Raw genomic sequence first — 16,457 nt, 5'->3', positions numbered from 1 at the left:
GCTGTAATTTTTCAACATTAAAATATGAATCACATATATATTGCATATTAATATTAAGAGACTTACGTTCCTCGAGCGATGACCAAAAAAACTAAGCGACCCTTGTCTCGCCTTCGTCTTCTTCATTTTCGAATTTTCTCGGTTGCGGAGAGATTTCGCCTGCAAGACATAAATTCGTTAAGTTTAATTTTAAGAAATATGAATAACCATCGGAAGTTCAACTAATACCTTATGCTCCGGCGAATCGAACGTCTCTATTGCTTTCAACCAGGCTTCCTTGTTGTAGCCTTCGAGAGTTTCATTTTTAGCGAGATCCTTACTCCCGCAAAATGTCTTGAAGAAGAGCTGCGACAACCTCGACTTCTGGCCACGGCGCATCCTCTTCGCATCGCGAATGATAGCCATATCAATCTCGTTGGGAATAGGATCTGCAGGCACAAGCTCGCCACTCTCGGGATGTTCATAAACGAAGTTATACTCGTTATGAATCGAGTTCATAAGAACCGCCACACTCTGCGCAGGCACATGATTCCAGTCTGGGAGGTCGACTGGAATGGTACTCTTGATCAGGTTTCCTAATCGGTTTTGGAACGTCCCGATCAACGGATTTTGCTCCCTGACGTCTTGGTAGAACACTAGCTCTCGCAGAAACGACGCCAGTCGTTGGTCCCCGCTTCTTCCTCGGCATCTGCGGGGGGTCACGCTCTCCTCCTGATGGGTCCTGACCTGAAGTAGACATCCTGCAAAATGAATTGTAGTTAGTATTTTTAATTACTATGTAATTAGTATTCGACGACTATGGTTATTACATGGTGTTAGTCATTCATCGTTGTCACTCGATGTAATGTTAGTATCGACATCAACATCGTCTTCCTAAAAAACGGCGTACGTCTCATCTTCTTCATCCACTTCTTCATCATCTTCAACAACAGTAACAAGCTCAGCCGTAGCGGTTTCGTGTCGATGATTAAGACGGTCGATATTTGACAATTCTATTGTCAATGGAATCGATGCTGAAGTGGTCGGATCAACTTCAGGAATGTCCCATATCCCCCGTTGATTGCATTCCTGAACGATTTCCCATTCGCGACCCTTAACGAGATCTTGGATGTAAAACACTTGCTTCGCTTGAGTCGCCAGTATAAACGGCTCTTCTGTAAACCACTCTTTGGCGGTATACGAACTCGTTGCTCCGGTGGTCTTATCAACGTGCACTATACGTCCTGCATTGTACTTGTCACCATACCATATGCATTTGAACAGTACGACACGAGAGTTGTGTGTATAGTTCAGCACGATTATGTCTTCCATTCGACCGTAAAAGCTGAAGTCTTCTACAACGTACGCTTCCGCAATGGAGCCTTCGGGTCTAGCTCTATTTCTGACAAATTGATTTAACGTTCCAAGGTATCTTTCAATTGGGTACATCCATCGCATGTGCACCAGACCGCCACACAACGCTTCATCTGGTAGATGAATTGCCACGTGAACCATGATCGTGAAAAAAGCTGGCGGAAATATCATCTCAAGCTTACACAATATCTCAATGATTGAATCTTGCACTTTTTCGAGATCGTCCACTCGTAGAGTTCTAGAACGGATCAACTTGAAAAAGTTGCAGAGCTCGGAGATCGTCTCTTGTATCGGTTTTGGCACAAAAGGGCGAATACCATCAGCCAACAGCCTCTGCATGATCACGTGACAATCGTGCGACTTCAAACATGTGAGCTTCCCGTCAGCAGTTACATTTTTCTTCAAATTTCCAGCGAGCCCGTCTGGGAATTTAACAGATTGGAGGAACTCGGTAAACCGTTGTCTCTGCTCAAGCGTTAACGTCTACGCTGCTGGCGGTTTGTACCACCCATTCCTTTGTTGTCTCAAGTGCAGAGAAGACTTGATTTTTAAGTCCATCAAGTCAAATCTCGACTTCTCCGTATCGTTGTTCTTCTTTTCCAAGCTGAGCATCGTCCCGAGAAGATTCTCGCACACGTTCTTCTCTATATGCATGACGTCCATGTTGTGCTTCAACTCCAATTCTGACCAGTAAGACAACTTATAGAAGATGCTCTTTTTGGTCCAATTCAATTCGCACTCAGCACGTTTCGTTTACTGTTTTTCTTGCCGGTTGTAGTGGAAGAAACACTAGTCAACTGATCGAGTATGTCTTGCGCAGTCAACTTGACAGGTTTCAGGCGCTTCTCGTGACGATTTACGTAGTGATCAGTGCTTTTCCTCAATCGGTGAGGCGTAGGCAAGAATCGACGATGGTCATAGTAGACAATCCTGTTTCTAATTTTCATAGATGGCGTCTCAATGTTGCACGTGGGGCAAGCAAGATACCCTTGGCCACTTCATCCCGACAAATACGATCGAGCCGGAAAGTCATTTATCGTCCATAGAAGCGCGACACGCAACCGAAATACTTCATTGTTCGCCCCGTCTCGCACTTGGAATCCAGTATCCCACAATTCTTTCAGCTCTTCAACTAGTGGTTCTAAAAACACGTCCATGTCTTTTCCAGGTGAGCTCGGTCCAGGTATCAAAAGCGTTAGCATCAAGTACTCTTTTTTCATGCACAACCAAGGTGGCAAGTTGTACGCAGTTAGTACCACGGGCCACATACTATACGCTAGACTCATTTTCCCAAACGGGTTGAACCCATCAGAAGCTAGTCCCAGACGTACGTTACGAGGCTCTGCAGCGAAATTTGGGTATCTCTCATCTAGATTCTTCCACGTCGAACCATCTGCAGGATGTCGCAAAACGCCTTCTTCTTTGACGCGATCTCGTTCTTGCCACTGCATCTCAAGCGACGTGTGTCGAGAAGCGTACAATATCTTCAATCGATCTTTCAAGGGAAAGTATCGTAATATCTTTTGTGATACATTCTTCCCGGTTGGCTTCCATCTGCTCTCATTGCAAATTGGGCACACTTCAGCTTTCTCGAGATCTTTTCGAAATAACACACAATTGTTGATGCACGCGTCGATCATATCGTATCCCATGCCGAAACACTTCAGCTTCGCCTTTGCCTCATAGTGTTTTTCCGGAATTCGGTTACCAATTGGGTGAGACTTCCTCAAGAGCTGCAACAATTCTGTAAACGACTTGTTCGTCCAATGGTTCGTGACTTTGATGTGCATCAACGAAACCAAGAACGACAAAGACGAAAACTCTTTGCACCCAGGGTAAAATTCTGCTTCCAACTCGATGAACAAATCTTCCACTTGCTCATCTGCACGAACTTCACTCGGAGTCGGATCCGTAAAATCGTCGAAGTCCTCGTGATCCATTATATCATGGAGAGCATCGTGCAATCCACCGACTCCTCTTTGGTTAGTCTCGCAGGCATCTTCTACCATTCGCCGTTCGCCGTGATGATACCATTCGGTGTATCTCGGGGTAAACCCTTTGTTCAAAAGGTGATTCTTTACGACCCCGATGTCCAGACATCTCACGTTATTGCAAGACTTACAAGGACAACGATAATGAGCATTTTCGTTCGGGAGATTGCTTGCAACGCGGATAAACTTGTTAACCCCTGTTTCATATTGCAAACTCAACCGATTATTGTCAATAATCCAGTCCCTACTTGGATTTGACATTCTTCTGAATGAGACGGGAAATTGGGAGATAAAATGAATCGTTAGAATTCATTTTGTAAGAGTGAATTATTAGGAAATTGAGAGGTAAAATTGAGAGTGAATCGTTAATATTTGAAATTTAGAGTGAATTGTTAAGAAATTGAGAGTGATGAATTTTTAGGAAATTGAGAGTGAACCGTTAATATTTGAAAGATTCGAGAGCGAATTTGTAAGAATGAAAGAGAATTTGTGAATGACATGTATTAATTTTGAAAAATGGTTAGAATTCGATATTATATACAAATTCACTACTAATTTCATTAACGAGTTAACCAATTTCGACAAATTAGTTAATTCGTTAAAATATATTATCGGAAGAGTTAATTTTTTACAAATACGTTTTATTCCGAATTTTCCCTAAAATATTGACTAACCAAAATCTGCAATTAAAAAAAAACACATATATAACAAACCAAGACTATCCTATTAACATAATAAATACTAAACTGAGTTTAAATGAAATTTAACATGTTACTAATTCATTTTAAAATATATTCATATATATTACTAATTAATCTACCTAAAAATGTATTAGATTAATTAATTAACCAAATTTTCAACAAATTGCAATCAACTTAAACAAAACATGTTACAATCACATTAAATTACACTTAACATGTTACTAATTAATTTAATATATAACTTTTAACTTAATTAATCTAATCTAACATGTTACATATTATTAAAAAATTTGACAATTACTATACGTTACTATTTTCATCAAAGTTATATTTTCATCTAATCTAACATGTTACTATTTACATATATATTACTAATTAATCTAACTAAACATGTTACTAATTAATTAATTAATTAACTAAACGTGTTAACATCTAATCAAAGTTATATTTTCATATATATTACTAATTAATCTATATGAAATAATCTAAATTAAATATTAAATAATGTAAAAATATTACTAATTACAAATAACTAACCTTTTCCGAGGCGACGACGAGGCAACGAGATACGACGCGAGGCTGCGAGTGACCAAGCTGCGGCGAGGTCGGGGACGGGCTGCGGCAAGTCGGGGACGAGCTGCGGTAACATACATCGTGAAATAAATTAATAAGAATACTCACAAGTCAAAAACAAATGTCACAAACATGCTAAGAATGGTACTGCTATAAAAATTAATTTAGAGTCTAGACCAAAATGTCAAACCTTTCTCTCTTCAGTTCTCATACAAAATAATTAGATATAAGTGCATTACATAAATTAGAATGTAAATACTAGGCTCGGAATCTCTGATTCTGGCTGCGACTTGATCGGTGGTGCCTCGCAGGGGGCTATCGGATTTGGGGGGCTCAGAGTTCAACAGGGGACAAGTGGTGGTGCCTCGCAGGGGGCTGTCGGAGTTCAGCAGAGATGGTCACGGGCGGCGGGGCGGAGATGGTCGGGGACGGCGGGACGGGCCTGGTCGGAGAGAGACAGAATGAGATTGAGAGAGAGAGGGTGAGACAGAGAGAGAGAGAGAGAGAGAGAGAGAGAGAGAGAGAGAGAGAGAGAGAGAGAGAGAGGCGTACCTTGGAGGACGGCAAGATTCACGGCGGAGAGGACGCAAGTCGCCGGAGATAAGCCGAGTGGAGGCTGGTCAGAGAGAGAGAGAGAGAGAGTGATAGGCCGAGTGGAGGCTGGTCGGCATCGGGAGGGCCGAGGAGATGGCGAAGAGTGGGTGCTGGTCACGGGCGGTGGGGCGGAAATGGTCGCGGACGGTGGGACGCGCTTGGTCGGAGAGAGAGAGAGAGACAGAGAGAGAGAGAGAGAGAGGCGTACGTTGGAGGATGGCGAGATTCACGGCGGAGGGGACGCAAGTCGCTGGAGATTCACGGCTGAGTGGAGGCTGGTCGGAGAGAGAGAGAGAGTGAGATTGAGAGAGACAGATTTGAAAACTCGGGTAAGGAAGAAGGAGTCTCGGGTATTTAACATTCCCTAAAACTATTGGGTGCGACATTGTCGCACCTAATACAAATATTACGTGCGACATGTCGCACCTAGTGTCGCACCGGATATGAAATCCGAAACCCAAAAAATTTCGGGGGAATATGGCTGACAACTTTAAATTTTAAAACTATTGGGTGTGACAACCGTCGCACCCATTAGTATTCGGTGCGACAAAAAAACATTAGGTGCGACAAAAAAATATTAGGTGCGACAGTGTCGCACCGGATACCACTAAAAATTAGCGAAATTTTTTATCACCTGATGGAGTATCCGGTGCGACATGTCGCATCTAATATTAGCTTATGTGCGACTATTAGGTGCGACATGTCGCACCTAATACCCTTCCGCACCCAATATGTTAATTTGTAGTAGTGTTAAAGATATATTGATGATGATACAACTTTGATAAAAATAAAATAAAATTATTGTGTAACTATCCTTTTGTCCGTAATTTCGTATATATATATATATATATATTACTTTTTTCCTAATTAAAAAAATATCTTAAAATTTATAAATTGGCTCATCAGAATTTTTTTTTACACACTAGTCCTCTAATTATATGAAAAAGAATCACAACAAGATTAATATTAGATTTCAAAAAAATCATACAGTAAGAATAGAGAGAAATTATATTGAAAAAAAAAAATTAGAAAAAATTGTATGAAATAACTAAATAGCTATCTTCAATTAAAATTATAACTTAATTATTAAAATAATGGCTTAAATTTGTCTGACATCTTCATAGTATATATAGTGCATATGCGTCCTCCTTTTGCTTGAACTATTTTCTTGTTTTTTAGATAATTTAGTTATTAAATTTTATCACAAGAGAGGTTTAAATCGGCTATATGCTTGATCCCCATAAATTTAAATAAAATTATTATGTACATAAACATGCTAGTTATGAATCATTTGGAAAAATCTAATTAACTTTCTAGATACATGATCTCAATAAAGGGCATTGTTTTTATTTTTTATTTTATTTTTTGAAAGGAGGGATTTTGGTGGCTACATCCCATGGATCAATATTCATGACACCTAGAAAGAGTGAATCGAGATGTTCAAAAAAAAAAAAAAAAAAGAAAGAGTGAATCGAGCGGGGCCCACTCTGGGCCCCACAGCCCAGAACTCCTCAAAATAATTTCCGTAGGAAGAAGAATGAAGAAAAAAAAATAGTCTCTCTACATTTATAACTTCATGTGCAGGTCCTGAATGACAGACAAACAAAGTCCAAACAAAAACAGCCCTCCCTCTCTCTCTCTCTCTCTCTTTTCCGTCTTCACTAATCAATCATTCTCCGCAACATTTCTATATATTTCCCATTCCAACCCCCAACTCAATAGTTAGTATCACTCAAGTCATCACCTCCTTCAAACCCTCTCTCTCCCATCCCATGGTTCCTGATCTCCTCCCTCAACTGCTATCATCATCATCATGCCCTCTTCCTCCTCCAACGATCTCCCCTTCTCTCTTCCAAGGTACACACATATACACATATACATAACATTTATATTAATACTTGAGTCACTCGCGGTATTTCAGACCGAGTAAAAAAGAAAAAAAATTCTGCTAAGAGTCGATAATTAAAAACTGTGTATACGTGTATACAGGTGGATTGAGATACAGAGACCGCACGTCAGCAGGCAAGATTCAGACAGCAGCACAAATGAATTCTCCGGCGGAATAGGACGGCGGAGGTTACCGGCGGCGGAGTGTTACGCGTGCACTCAGGCGGGAGTGCCGGCGTTCCACTCCACGAGCTGCGACGAGGCCGGCAGTCTCCAGCCGCAGTGGGAAGCCTGCGCCGGAACTTCTCTCGTTCCAATCAGCTCTCGCACGGACCTCAAGAAGGATCTGATATCCTCCGTCGCGGTCAAGAATCGCCGCCGTAGGCCCGGCGGCGTTCTCGACCCGCGCGGCAAGCGCGTGCAGAGGTGGAACCGCGCCTTCCTTCTGGCGCGTGGGATGGCCTTGGCCGTCGACCCGCTCTTCTTCTACGCGCTCTCCGTCGGGCGCGGCGGAGCGCCGTGTCTCTACATGGACGGCGGCTTGGCGGCGCTTGTGACGGCGCTCCGGACTTGCGTCGATGCCGTCCACGTTTGCCACGTGTACCTCGAGTTTCGGACCGCGTACGTTTCACGCGACTCGCTTGTGGTTGGGTGTGGGAAACTCGTGTGGGACGCACGCGCTATCGCAGCGCATTATGTTCGGTCGCTCAGGGGGTTTTGGTTCGACGCCTTCGTTATTCTCCCAGTTCCTCAGGTAATTATATATAAGTGACGTTTTGTCAAATGAGATACTTAATGAAATGTTGTTATTGTCTTTATTGTTATTTTGAATGAAAAACCATGCGACACCGTTCGTTCGTTCACATAATTTTCTTTCTTTTTCGGTGTTTGAAAAAGAACTCTGTTTTTATAAGATAAATTTTTTAAAATATGAATTGAATTCATTCGGTTTTTATTTCATTTTTTTGGTGAAAATATAATCTATTGGACCAAATTACTGCAATAAAAATATATATGCCCGACTTTGATCATTGTAGATCATATAATTTTAAATTTCTCAATTAATTCGGTCCAACTAGTAGTAATATCTTTCTAATCGTATTCCTTAAATCTACTTAGTCCAACTAGTAATATCTTTCGAATTTGAGATGAAAAAAAAAGAGCAATGCTATTTGTCTCGATTCACGATTAGTGACGATCCACTCACGTGTTGACACGTGGAAATCAATTCCGAAAAAAAAATCGAATATCCCGATTATTGTTGTTTCAGTCTCTCATTCACTTCATGACGTTACCTTAACGATGTTGAAATGGCAGTCCAGCCCTCGGTTTCTCCGCTATACATTTCCTTGCTTTAGTTATTATAATAATAATATGATTGAGCAACTTGAACAAGACTGTGAACCGCCAATAAATAATGATAATGCTATGCTGTCTCTTTGTATGTGGTACTTCTGTTTCTGAGTCGTCACTGCTGTACAGTGCTAATTCTAGCACTTTTTCAAAGACAATTGTACATCTATGATATACATATTTTTTATTGTTGCATGTGACGTGCTACTTAAAACATCAGATATTTTTTCTGCGGCTGAAATTCGAGAACATATAGACAAAGAGAACGAATTTAACTCTACAGTGAAAACTCTCTCATTCTCATGTACCTACGTAATTAACTCGGTAAATTTGTTTTTGTGTTGGTTGGTTGAGCAGGCTGTGTTTTGGTTAGTACTGCCGAATTTGATAAGGGAAGAGAAGATAAAGCTGATAATGACGATCCTGTTGATGATGTTTCTGTTCCAATTCTTGCCGAAAGTGTATCACAGCATTTGCCTGATGAGAAGAATGCAAAAGGTGACGGGATACATCTTCGGCACCATCTGGTGGGGCTTCGGCCTCAACCTCATCGCCTACTTCATCGCCTCTCACGTGAGTACACACACACACACGAACTCCTTTTTTCTCAACCAAACCCCGAGCCCCACTCCGCAGAGACAGAGCTAGAATTCAAATTTAAAGGGGGGCGAATGTTAAAAATATATGATGTACGAGGGGTAAAGTAAAAGAGACCAAAATAGTAGACCACAAGTGAAGTTCAAATTAATATTTATAATTAAAAAAGATTAACATTTGTGAATCCGAATCCTCTGTCCCGAAACTGAAGTTTGAAAAGTAATTTAAGAGGCAACTTTAAAAACATAGCCCAAAAATAAAAAAATAAAAATAAACTGGAGTATAAATCACAATTTTCAAAACTCAGGGGGCATTCGCCCCCTTAGTCCTTAGCTGCCTCCTAGTGCCTGCAACCATATATATATACATATATATATACATATACATATATATATATATATATATTAGTTTTTATTTACAAATATAACAACATGTAGAGACTTGATCTGTATTCTTATTCAATGCCACGTGATTCCATCTAAAAATACTAAAAAAAAAGAGGATATCAAAGCTCACAAAACTCAAATAAACATGTTACGAAAAAAGGAAGAGGCTTAACAAAGTGTATAAGATGGTGAGTTAATTAATAACCGTCTCATCGCGAATTGGTGTGCGTGTGTGTGTGTATGTGTGTTAGGTGGCGGGGGGGTGTTGGTATGTGCTGGCGATCCAGAGGGTAGCGTCGTGTCTGAAGCAGCACTGCGAGAAGAGCGTGAGCTGCAACCTGTCGCTGGCGTGCAGGGATGAGGTGTGCTACCAGTTTCTGGCTCCGGCGGCCACCGTTGGGAGCCCCTGCGGTGGTGGCATCGGAAACTCCACCATGGTCCGCAAGCCCCTCTGCCTTGACGTCCACGGCTCCTTCAACTACGGCATCTACCAATGGGCACTCCCCGTCATCTCCAGCAACTCTACCGCCGTCAAGATTCTCTACCCCATCTTCTGGGGCTTGATGACCCTTAGGTAACTCTCCATGAGATGGTAAAACAAATGTACACAGTTTTGAGCTCAACAAAGTCGCATTTCAGTAAATAGAATAACAGGAACAAATATTCATTAATTGCTTCTTAAGTTTGTAGCTCATGCCCAGGAATCTATATCCTGTCTTCCCTGTTTTTGTGCCTATTTTTTTTTGTTTTTTTATGAAATTAAGGGTCTATTATATTATGTGCTCCTTCAAACATCTTTCAGTACATTTGGGAATGATCTCGAGCCCACAAGCCACTGGATGGAAGTGATCTTCAGCATATGCATTGTCCTAGCTGGATTGCTTCTCTTCACACTATTAATAGGAAACATTCAGGTAGATGTCTTTTCTCCTTTTTGATGATTAACTTAGGCTGGATATGATAGGACAAGTTTGAATGTGCGTGTGTTTTTGAAGGTGTTTTTGCATGCGGTGATGGCGAAGAAGAGGAAACTGCAGCTTCGGTGCCGGGACATGGAGTGGTGGATGAAGCGGAGGCAGCTTCCATCAAGCTTGAGGCACAGAGTGCGGCGATACGAGCGACAACGCTACACCGCTTTGGGCGGTGAGGACCAGATGGAGCTTCTCCACGACTTGCCCGAGGGCCTCCGCCGAGACATCAAGCGTTACCTTTGTCTAGACCTCATCAAGAAAGTAAGAATTTATATTATCATGTCCTCTTTTTGTATCTTATTTTATGTTCCTCCAACAAGATGCTTTATCTTTATTTGAGTTTTTCTATTAAGATATAAATGTTTCATGTATTTTGTAGGTTCCTCTGTTTCACAACTTGGACGAGCTCATTCTTGACAACATTTGTGATAGAGTCAAGCCTCTCGTCTTCACCAAAGATGAAAAGGTGCTCAAACAAATTTAATTTAGTTCTTAAGAGGATTTTACCCAAGTGGTAATTCAATCACTAATAATAACAAAACAAAAAAAATCATGCAAGTACATTCATCTACTGTAAATGAGAAGATGAATTCATTGATTTATGTAAAATATATATATATATATATATATAATATATATATATATATATATATATATATTTATTCCTAGCGGACAAAGTAATATTCTTATCTATTTTTACGCGGCAGATAATAAGGGAAGGAGATCCGGTGCCGAGGATGGTATTTGTGGTGCGGGGACGCGTCCGGCGGAACCAAAACCTAAGCAAAGGGATGGTGGCGACGAGCGTTGTGGAGCCAGGCGGGTTTCTTGGGGACGAGCTGCTGTCGTGGTGCCTCCGCCGGCCGTTCCTAGACCGCCTGCCTGCCTCCTCCGCTACCTTCACCTGCATCGAATCGGCCGAGGCCTTTGGGCTCTCGTCTGATGACCTCAAGTACATCACCGACCACTTCCGCTACAAATTCGCCAACGAGCGGCTCAAGCGCACAGCCCGCTATTACTCCTCCAACTGGCGGACGTGGGCCGCGGTCAACGTCCAGCTGGCCTGGCGCAGGTACCGCTTTCGGACCAGCCGACCCGTCCCCGACCCCAACACCACCGAGCGACGTCTAATGCAGTACGCCGCCTTGTTCATGTCAATTAAGCCCCATGATCATCTCGAATAAAAAAAAAAAATCAAACCGAACCAAACCGGACCAATTGTTTTAATCTCTTGACATTGGTTATTCTTTATTGTGACTTTCTTTCTTAACAATAAAAAATTGATTCTCATTAAGTGGTGTGGTTACTTTTGACAGGGATAGAGCTAGAAAAGTAAACCAAGGGGACTGAAAAGCAAGAAAAAAATTCATACGACTAATTTGTAAATGTTTAAGGTAAAAAATAATTTAAAAAAAAAAAAAAAAAGTTTGACGGGGCTATAGTCCGGGTGGCCTAACTGACTCCGTCCTTTTCTCGACTCTCGAGTTTGCATGCTAGCGTTGTTGACGAGAGCTACAATATTGTTTCTCTTTGTTGTTCATTTGATCGCCAAACGATGAGATATCAGGTATGGTTTATTTTGTACTTAGCGAGTGAAGGGAACAAGTGACGTTGATGGTGGTAGACGACAGTTGACACCTGGTCTGTCGCTCTTTTTCCCTTTTTGGGTTTGACTTGCTTGCTTTTGAGTGCTAAAAAATAGGAAATTTGTTGCAACAGATTTAGCGCTCATACAATAACACTTAAAAAAGTGAAGAATACCGATGCTTAAATTGGCATTTTTTGGGTGGGAGATATGAAAAACAAGTTTTTTTCACTCTAGTTCTCCTTGTGAGATTGTGACTTTTAGCCTAATACCCGGCGCCGCAAGAGTTTCTTTTAGTTTTTGCTATCTTTTTCCAGGGAAACTCTTAGAGAGACACTATTCTCGGGAAACACATTGAGTGAATACACATTTCGGGAAACACAAAGGGAAACATGGTAGTTGAGTGGGATAGCTAGCCTCTTGAGATGGAGAATCTGGGTTTGGGAGACACACCGTAGCTGTAGGAGGTTGTTGGCCAAACAGCGTCCTTTTTAGCCAGAAACCTCACCATCCCAGACGAAAGTGAACAAGGAAGCAACTTCAAAGGTGAATGGCTCCTAGCGGGAAAGGTAGTCTCTTCAAGACCCCCAGGTGTAAAGCGAGTTCACAATGTTTTCTGCGTAGTGTGGAGATGCCGCAAAGCATGGTTTGTGAAGGAAATCAAACCATGGATATTACAGTTTAAATTCGAGGCCAAGGAAGACTTGGAGAGGATCATGGAAGGACGACCCTGGAACATTAAAAGAGCCTTGATGCTGCTCACCCCTTGGCCAGCGGATCTTCTCGCCGAGGAGATCGTTTTTTTGTCCTCCCCCTTCTGGCTCCGTCTTACCTGGCTTCCACCGGGTTATTTGAATGAGCACTGTGCGCGCAGTCTTGCGAACATGGTGGGCTCTGTTATCAGCTTTGCAGGCACAAGGAAAGATCATCTCTGAGTCAAAGTGGAGGTCGATATCACAAAACCACTTTTGGCGGGTCTCTTTTTGGAGCGAGAAGAACGACACCCACTATGGATCCAGTGCAAGTTCGAGAAGTTGGGCCGACTATGCTTCAAATGCGGTCTGATTGGGCACGATGAGGGTGAATGCAAGAAGGAGGCATGGGTGGCGGTGAGGGCTCTGCACTCACCGGTGGTGAAAATGTATGGTAAATGGGTTTTTGCAGAGGCGGGTCCGGGTACTTGCTACGATGGTTTGGAAGATCAGGTGGGAAAGCTTGCATCGCCGGAATTGAAACTGATCAGCTCTGAGCCGGTGGCGACTCTCCAGACCAACACGAGCAAGAACCCTTTGACGACGAGGACCGAAGCTAGACGAGCTCTGCTCATCGAAACCCAACCTGGACCTTCCAGGGACCACAAACGCCACGTGGCTCCTGTGCATGTCCCCTCAACCACCAAGGACCACAATCACCACGTGGCGACTCCTAGTGAAACCCCTCAGCAAATTCGTAGTCTGGAGGACCTATAAATTAGCGGCGCGACATTCCCAGAGATGTCAGAAGTCATAGTGGCAAATAACCCTGAACGAGGTAGGTCTAGAGGAATGGGGGCTGAGACAAGGGGGTGACATAGGCGGTTCAGAAAAGGTGGCCCCAACTCGTACCTAGAAAGGAGCAACCTGCCCTACCCTTTTCGGCCTTGAGAAACCACAAGCCCAAATGGTGTGTGCTGCCCAGGCAACGCCCCTTGATCATGGGCTTTTAATTAAGGAATATAGAGAGCCCTGTTGTCAATGGTGCCCACAAGAAGAGTTGTAGTCTCTATTTATGTACATTTGATGTAATATAGTCTTACGAAGACTCTTGCTTGTAACTGCTTATTTATAAATAAAAGTTGAAACGTTCATTTATTCTTCCTTGTCTATTTGAAGCTTTATGATAATCTATAGTCTATAGTCCTTAAACAAACCTAGCAACACATGAAGAGACAAATGTAGATTTGCATGAACAAACTCTTCATGGTTTGCTTAAAACTGCATATTCACAATCTAAGGATCAAAGGAATATTGATCTCAGTACGATTGTTAGGAGAATCTATGATGTCTGGTTATGAGACATTGAGAGTTGGAGACTCTATAGTTCTTCTAGATCTCTTCCAAAGGTACTGAATTGACCAGTGCACTTCTAGAGACAGAATAAGAACAAACCATTTAACCTCTTATGTCTCGAATTCACTGCGTATGAATTGCATCATGCTTACCTCAATCCTGAAATGAGACATGTCATTTCATAGCTTACGTATTCTCATTTGAGAAAGTCATAGTTCGGATTCACTATGTGATTCTGAACATGACCTATTGGTGAAGTACTAAGTTATGGAGATGTCATGAGTAACTTTGTGAAGAAATAACAGCTAGAAGGGTAAAATGGTAATTTTGTAAATCCCGACTACCTGATGATATTCATGAAGGGTAAACATAGAAAATATTCAGTGGATCCACTCATCACAATTAAGTTGAATTCTTGAGTAGAAAATAAATTCATTTGAACCGAGAGATTCTCAGTGTCAACTCTTTAGTGGAGTCAGTTGACATTAAGGTAAACTTGGAAAAGGTTTCTGAACTTTTAAATCCAAGTATGTTAGGTCAAGCTTTGTTCATTTGGATCCATGAGGTCACTGTCACAAATCATATCGAGTAGGATTAGTTAAACTAGAAGCTAAATCAAAACAAGAACGAGACAAGTTTTACGAAAATTGTCTAAAGGGTATTTTTGTCTTTTTGGACATAGGATGAAATGAATGTCAATAAATTTTTTGACATTGTCATATAATGACACATTCCACTCGGCCATAATAAGATTATTGGGCCTTGAGGATTAATTTCATTTCATGGAATTTTATATGAAAATTCTTAATGGGCCTTTTCTTATGCTGTCATGAACAAATGTAGAAGCATCTAGAAACTCCTTCTAGAAGAGGTGGCCGTCAAAACAAGAGAGAAAGAGAGACCAATTTTGTGCATTGATGTATGAAGATAATTGCCAAAAGAAAAAAAAGGAAACAAATTTCCTCTATAAGGAAATAGGTGGGCGGCAATGCTGTTGTCAATGGTGCCCACAAGAAGAGTTGTAGTCTTTATTTTGTACATTTGATGTAATAAAGTCTCATGAAGACTCTTGCTCGTAATTGCTTATTTATTAATAAAAGTTGAAACGTTCATTCAATCTTCCTTGTCTGAAGCTTTATGATAAAACATTAGTCTTTAGTCCATAAACAAACTTAACAACTTACGAAGAGACAAATGTAGATTTGCATGAACAAACTCTTCGTAGTTTGCTTAAAATGATACATTCGCAATCTAAGGGTCAAAGGACTATTGACCTCAGTATGATTGTTAGAAGAATCTATGATGTCTGGTTATGAGGCATTGAGAGTTGGAGAGTCTATAGTTCTTCTAGGTATCTTCCGAAGGTACTAGATTGACCAGTGCACTTCTAGAGACAAAATAAGAACAAACCAGTTAACCTCTTATGTCTCGAAGTCACTACGTATGAATTGCATCGTGCTTACCTTAATCCTGAAATGAGACATGCCATTTCACAGCTTATGTATTCTCATTTGAGAAAGTCAGAGTTCGGGCTCACTATGTGATTCCGTATATGGCCTATTGGTGAAGTACTAAGTTGTGAGAATGTCATGAGTAACTTTGTGAAGTTCTCATAGATATGGAATTCATGTACAAGATTGCTGAAATGCAATGTATATCACCTCATGCTTTGTTCCTTGGAGTGTGAATAAATGAACTGGCCAGTGTCCAAATTGAGTCTTGACTCTTTTGGATGAAACAATGTGACTTGTTAGCTCCTCATCAATACATTGTTTCTAACTTATTCACAAGCGACAAAGGAGTTGAGGAAATAACAGCTAGAAGGGTAAAATGGTAATTTCGTAAATCCCGACTAGCTGATGATATTCATGAATGATAAACATAGATAATATTCAGTGGATTCGCTCATCATAATTTGGTTGAATTCTTGAGTAGAAAATAAATTCACTTGAACCGAGAGATTTTCAGTGTCAACTCTTTGGTGGAGTCAGTTGACATTAAGCTAAACTTGGAAAAGGTTTGTGAACTTTTGAGTCCAAGTGTTTAGCTCAAGCTTTGTTCATTTGGATCCATGAGGTCACTGTCACGAATCACATCGAGTAGGAATAGTTAAACTAGAAGCTAAGTCCAAACAAGAACGAGACAAGTTTTGTGAAAATTGCCAAAAGGGTATTTTTGTCTTTTGAGACATAGGATGAAATGAATGTCAATAATTTTTTTTGACAAGGTCATTTGATGACTCAATAGCACTCGGCCATGACTTGATCATTGGGCCTTGTGGATTAATTTCATTTCATAAGAATTTTATTGAAAATTCTTAATGGGCCATTTTCATGTTGTCTTGAACAAATGAAGGAGCTTCTAGAAGCCCCTTCTAGAATCGAAATAGGCGCCCAACATACCCAAAGAAAGAGAGAA

The 16,457-nt window shown here is 41.2% G+C and overlaps 1 protein-coding gene across 1 annotated transcript; it reads left to right on the top strand.

Moving 5' to 3' along the window:
• Positions 1-6,818: 6,818 nt before the first annotated feature.
• On the top strand, positions 6,819-11,700 carry LOC149407916 (cyclic nucleotide-gated ion channel 2-like). Its single transcript, XM_089616020.1, has 8 exons — positions 6,819-7,069; positions 7,202-7,853; positions 8,810-9,025; positions 9,687-10,009; positions 10,238-10,349; positions 10,431-10,667; positions 10,786-10,872; positions 11,114-11,700. Exons 1-8 carry the CDS (start codon positions 7,026-7,028, stop codon positions 11,588-11,590), a joined length of 2,148 nt encoding a protein of 715 aa, XP_089472146.1. The 5' UTR covers positions 6,819-7,025; the 3' UTR covers positions 11,591-11,700.
• Positions 11,701-16,457: the final 4,757 nt, after the last annotated feature.

The sequence above is a fragment of the Urtica dioica genome, chromosome 1 (assembly GCF_054948205.1).
Source record: "Urtica dioica subsp. dioica isolate 48M chromosome 1, U.dioica_male_clone48M_v1_H2, whole genome shotgun sequence".
In the NCBI taxonomy this organism is placed as follows: Eukaryota; Viridiplantae; Streptophyta; class Magnoliopsida; order Rosales; family Urticaceae; genus Urtica; species Urtica dioica.
The sequence above is the reverse complement of the archived record's forward strand: the minus strand, read 5'-3'. Positions and strand labels throughout refer to the sequence as shown.

Coding starts and splice junctions, on each gene's coding strand:
- LOC149407916 (XM_089616020.1), top strand. CDS start 7,026: ATGCCCTCTTCCTCCTCCAACGATCTCCCCTTCTCTCTTCCAAG. Junction 7,854..8,809: donor TTATTCTCCCAGTTCCTCAG/GTAATTATATAT, acceptor TTGGTTGAGCAG/GCTGTGTTTTGGTTAGTACT. Junction 10,873..11,113: donor TCTTCACCAAAGATGAAAAG/GTGCTCAAACAA, acceptor TTTACGCGGCAG/ATAATAAGGGAAGGAGATCC.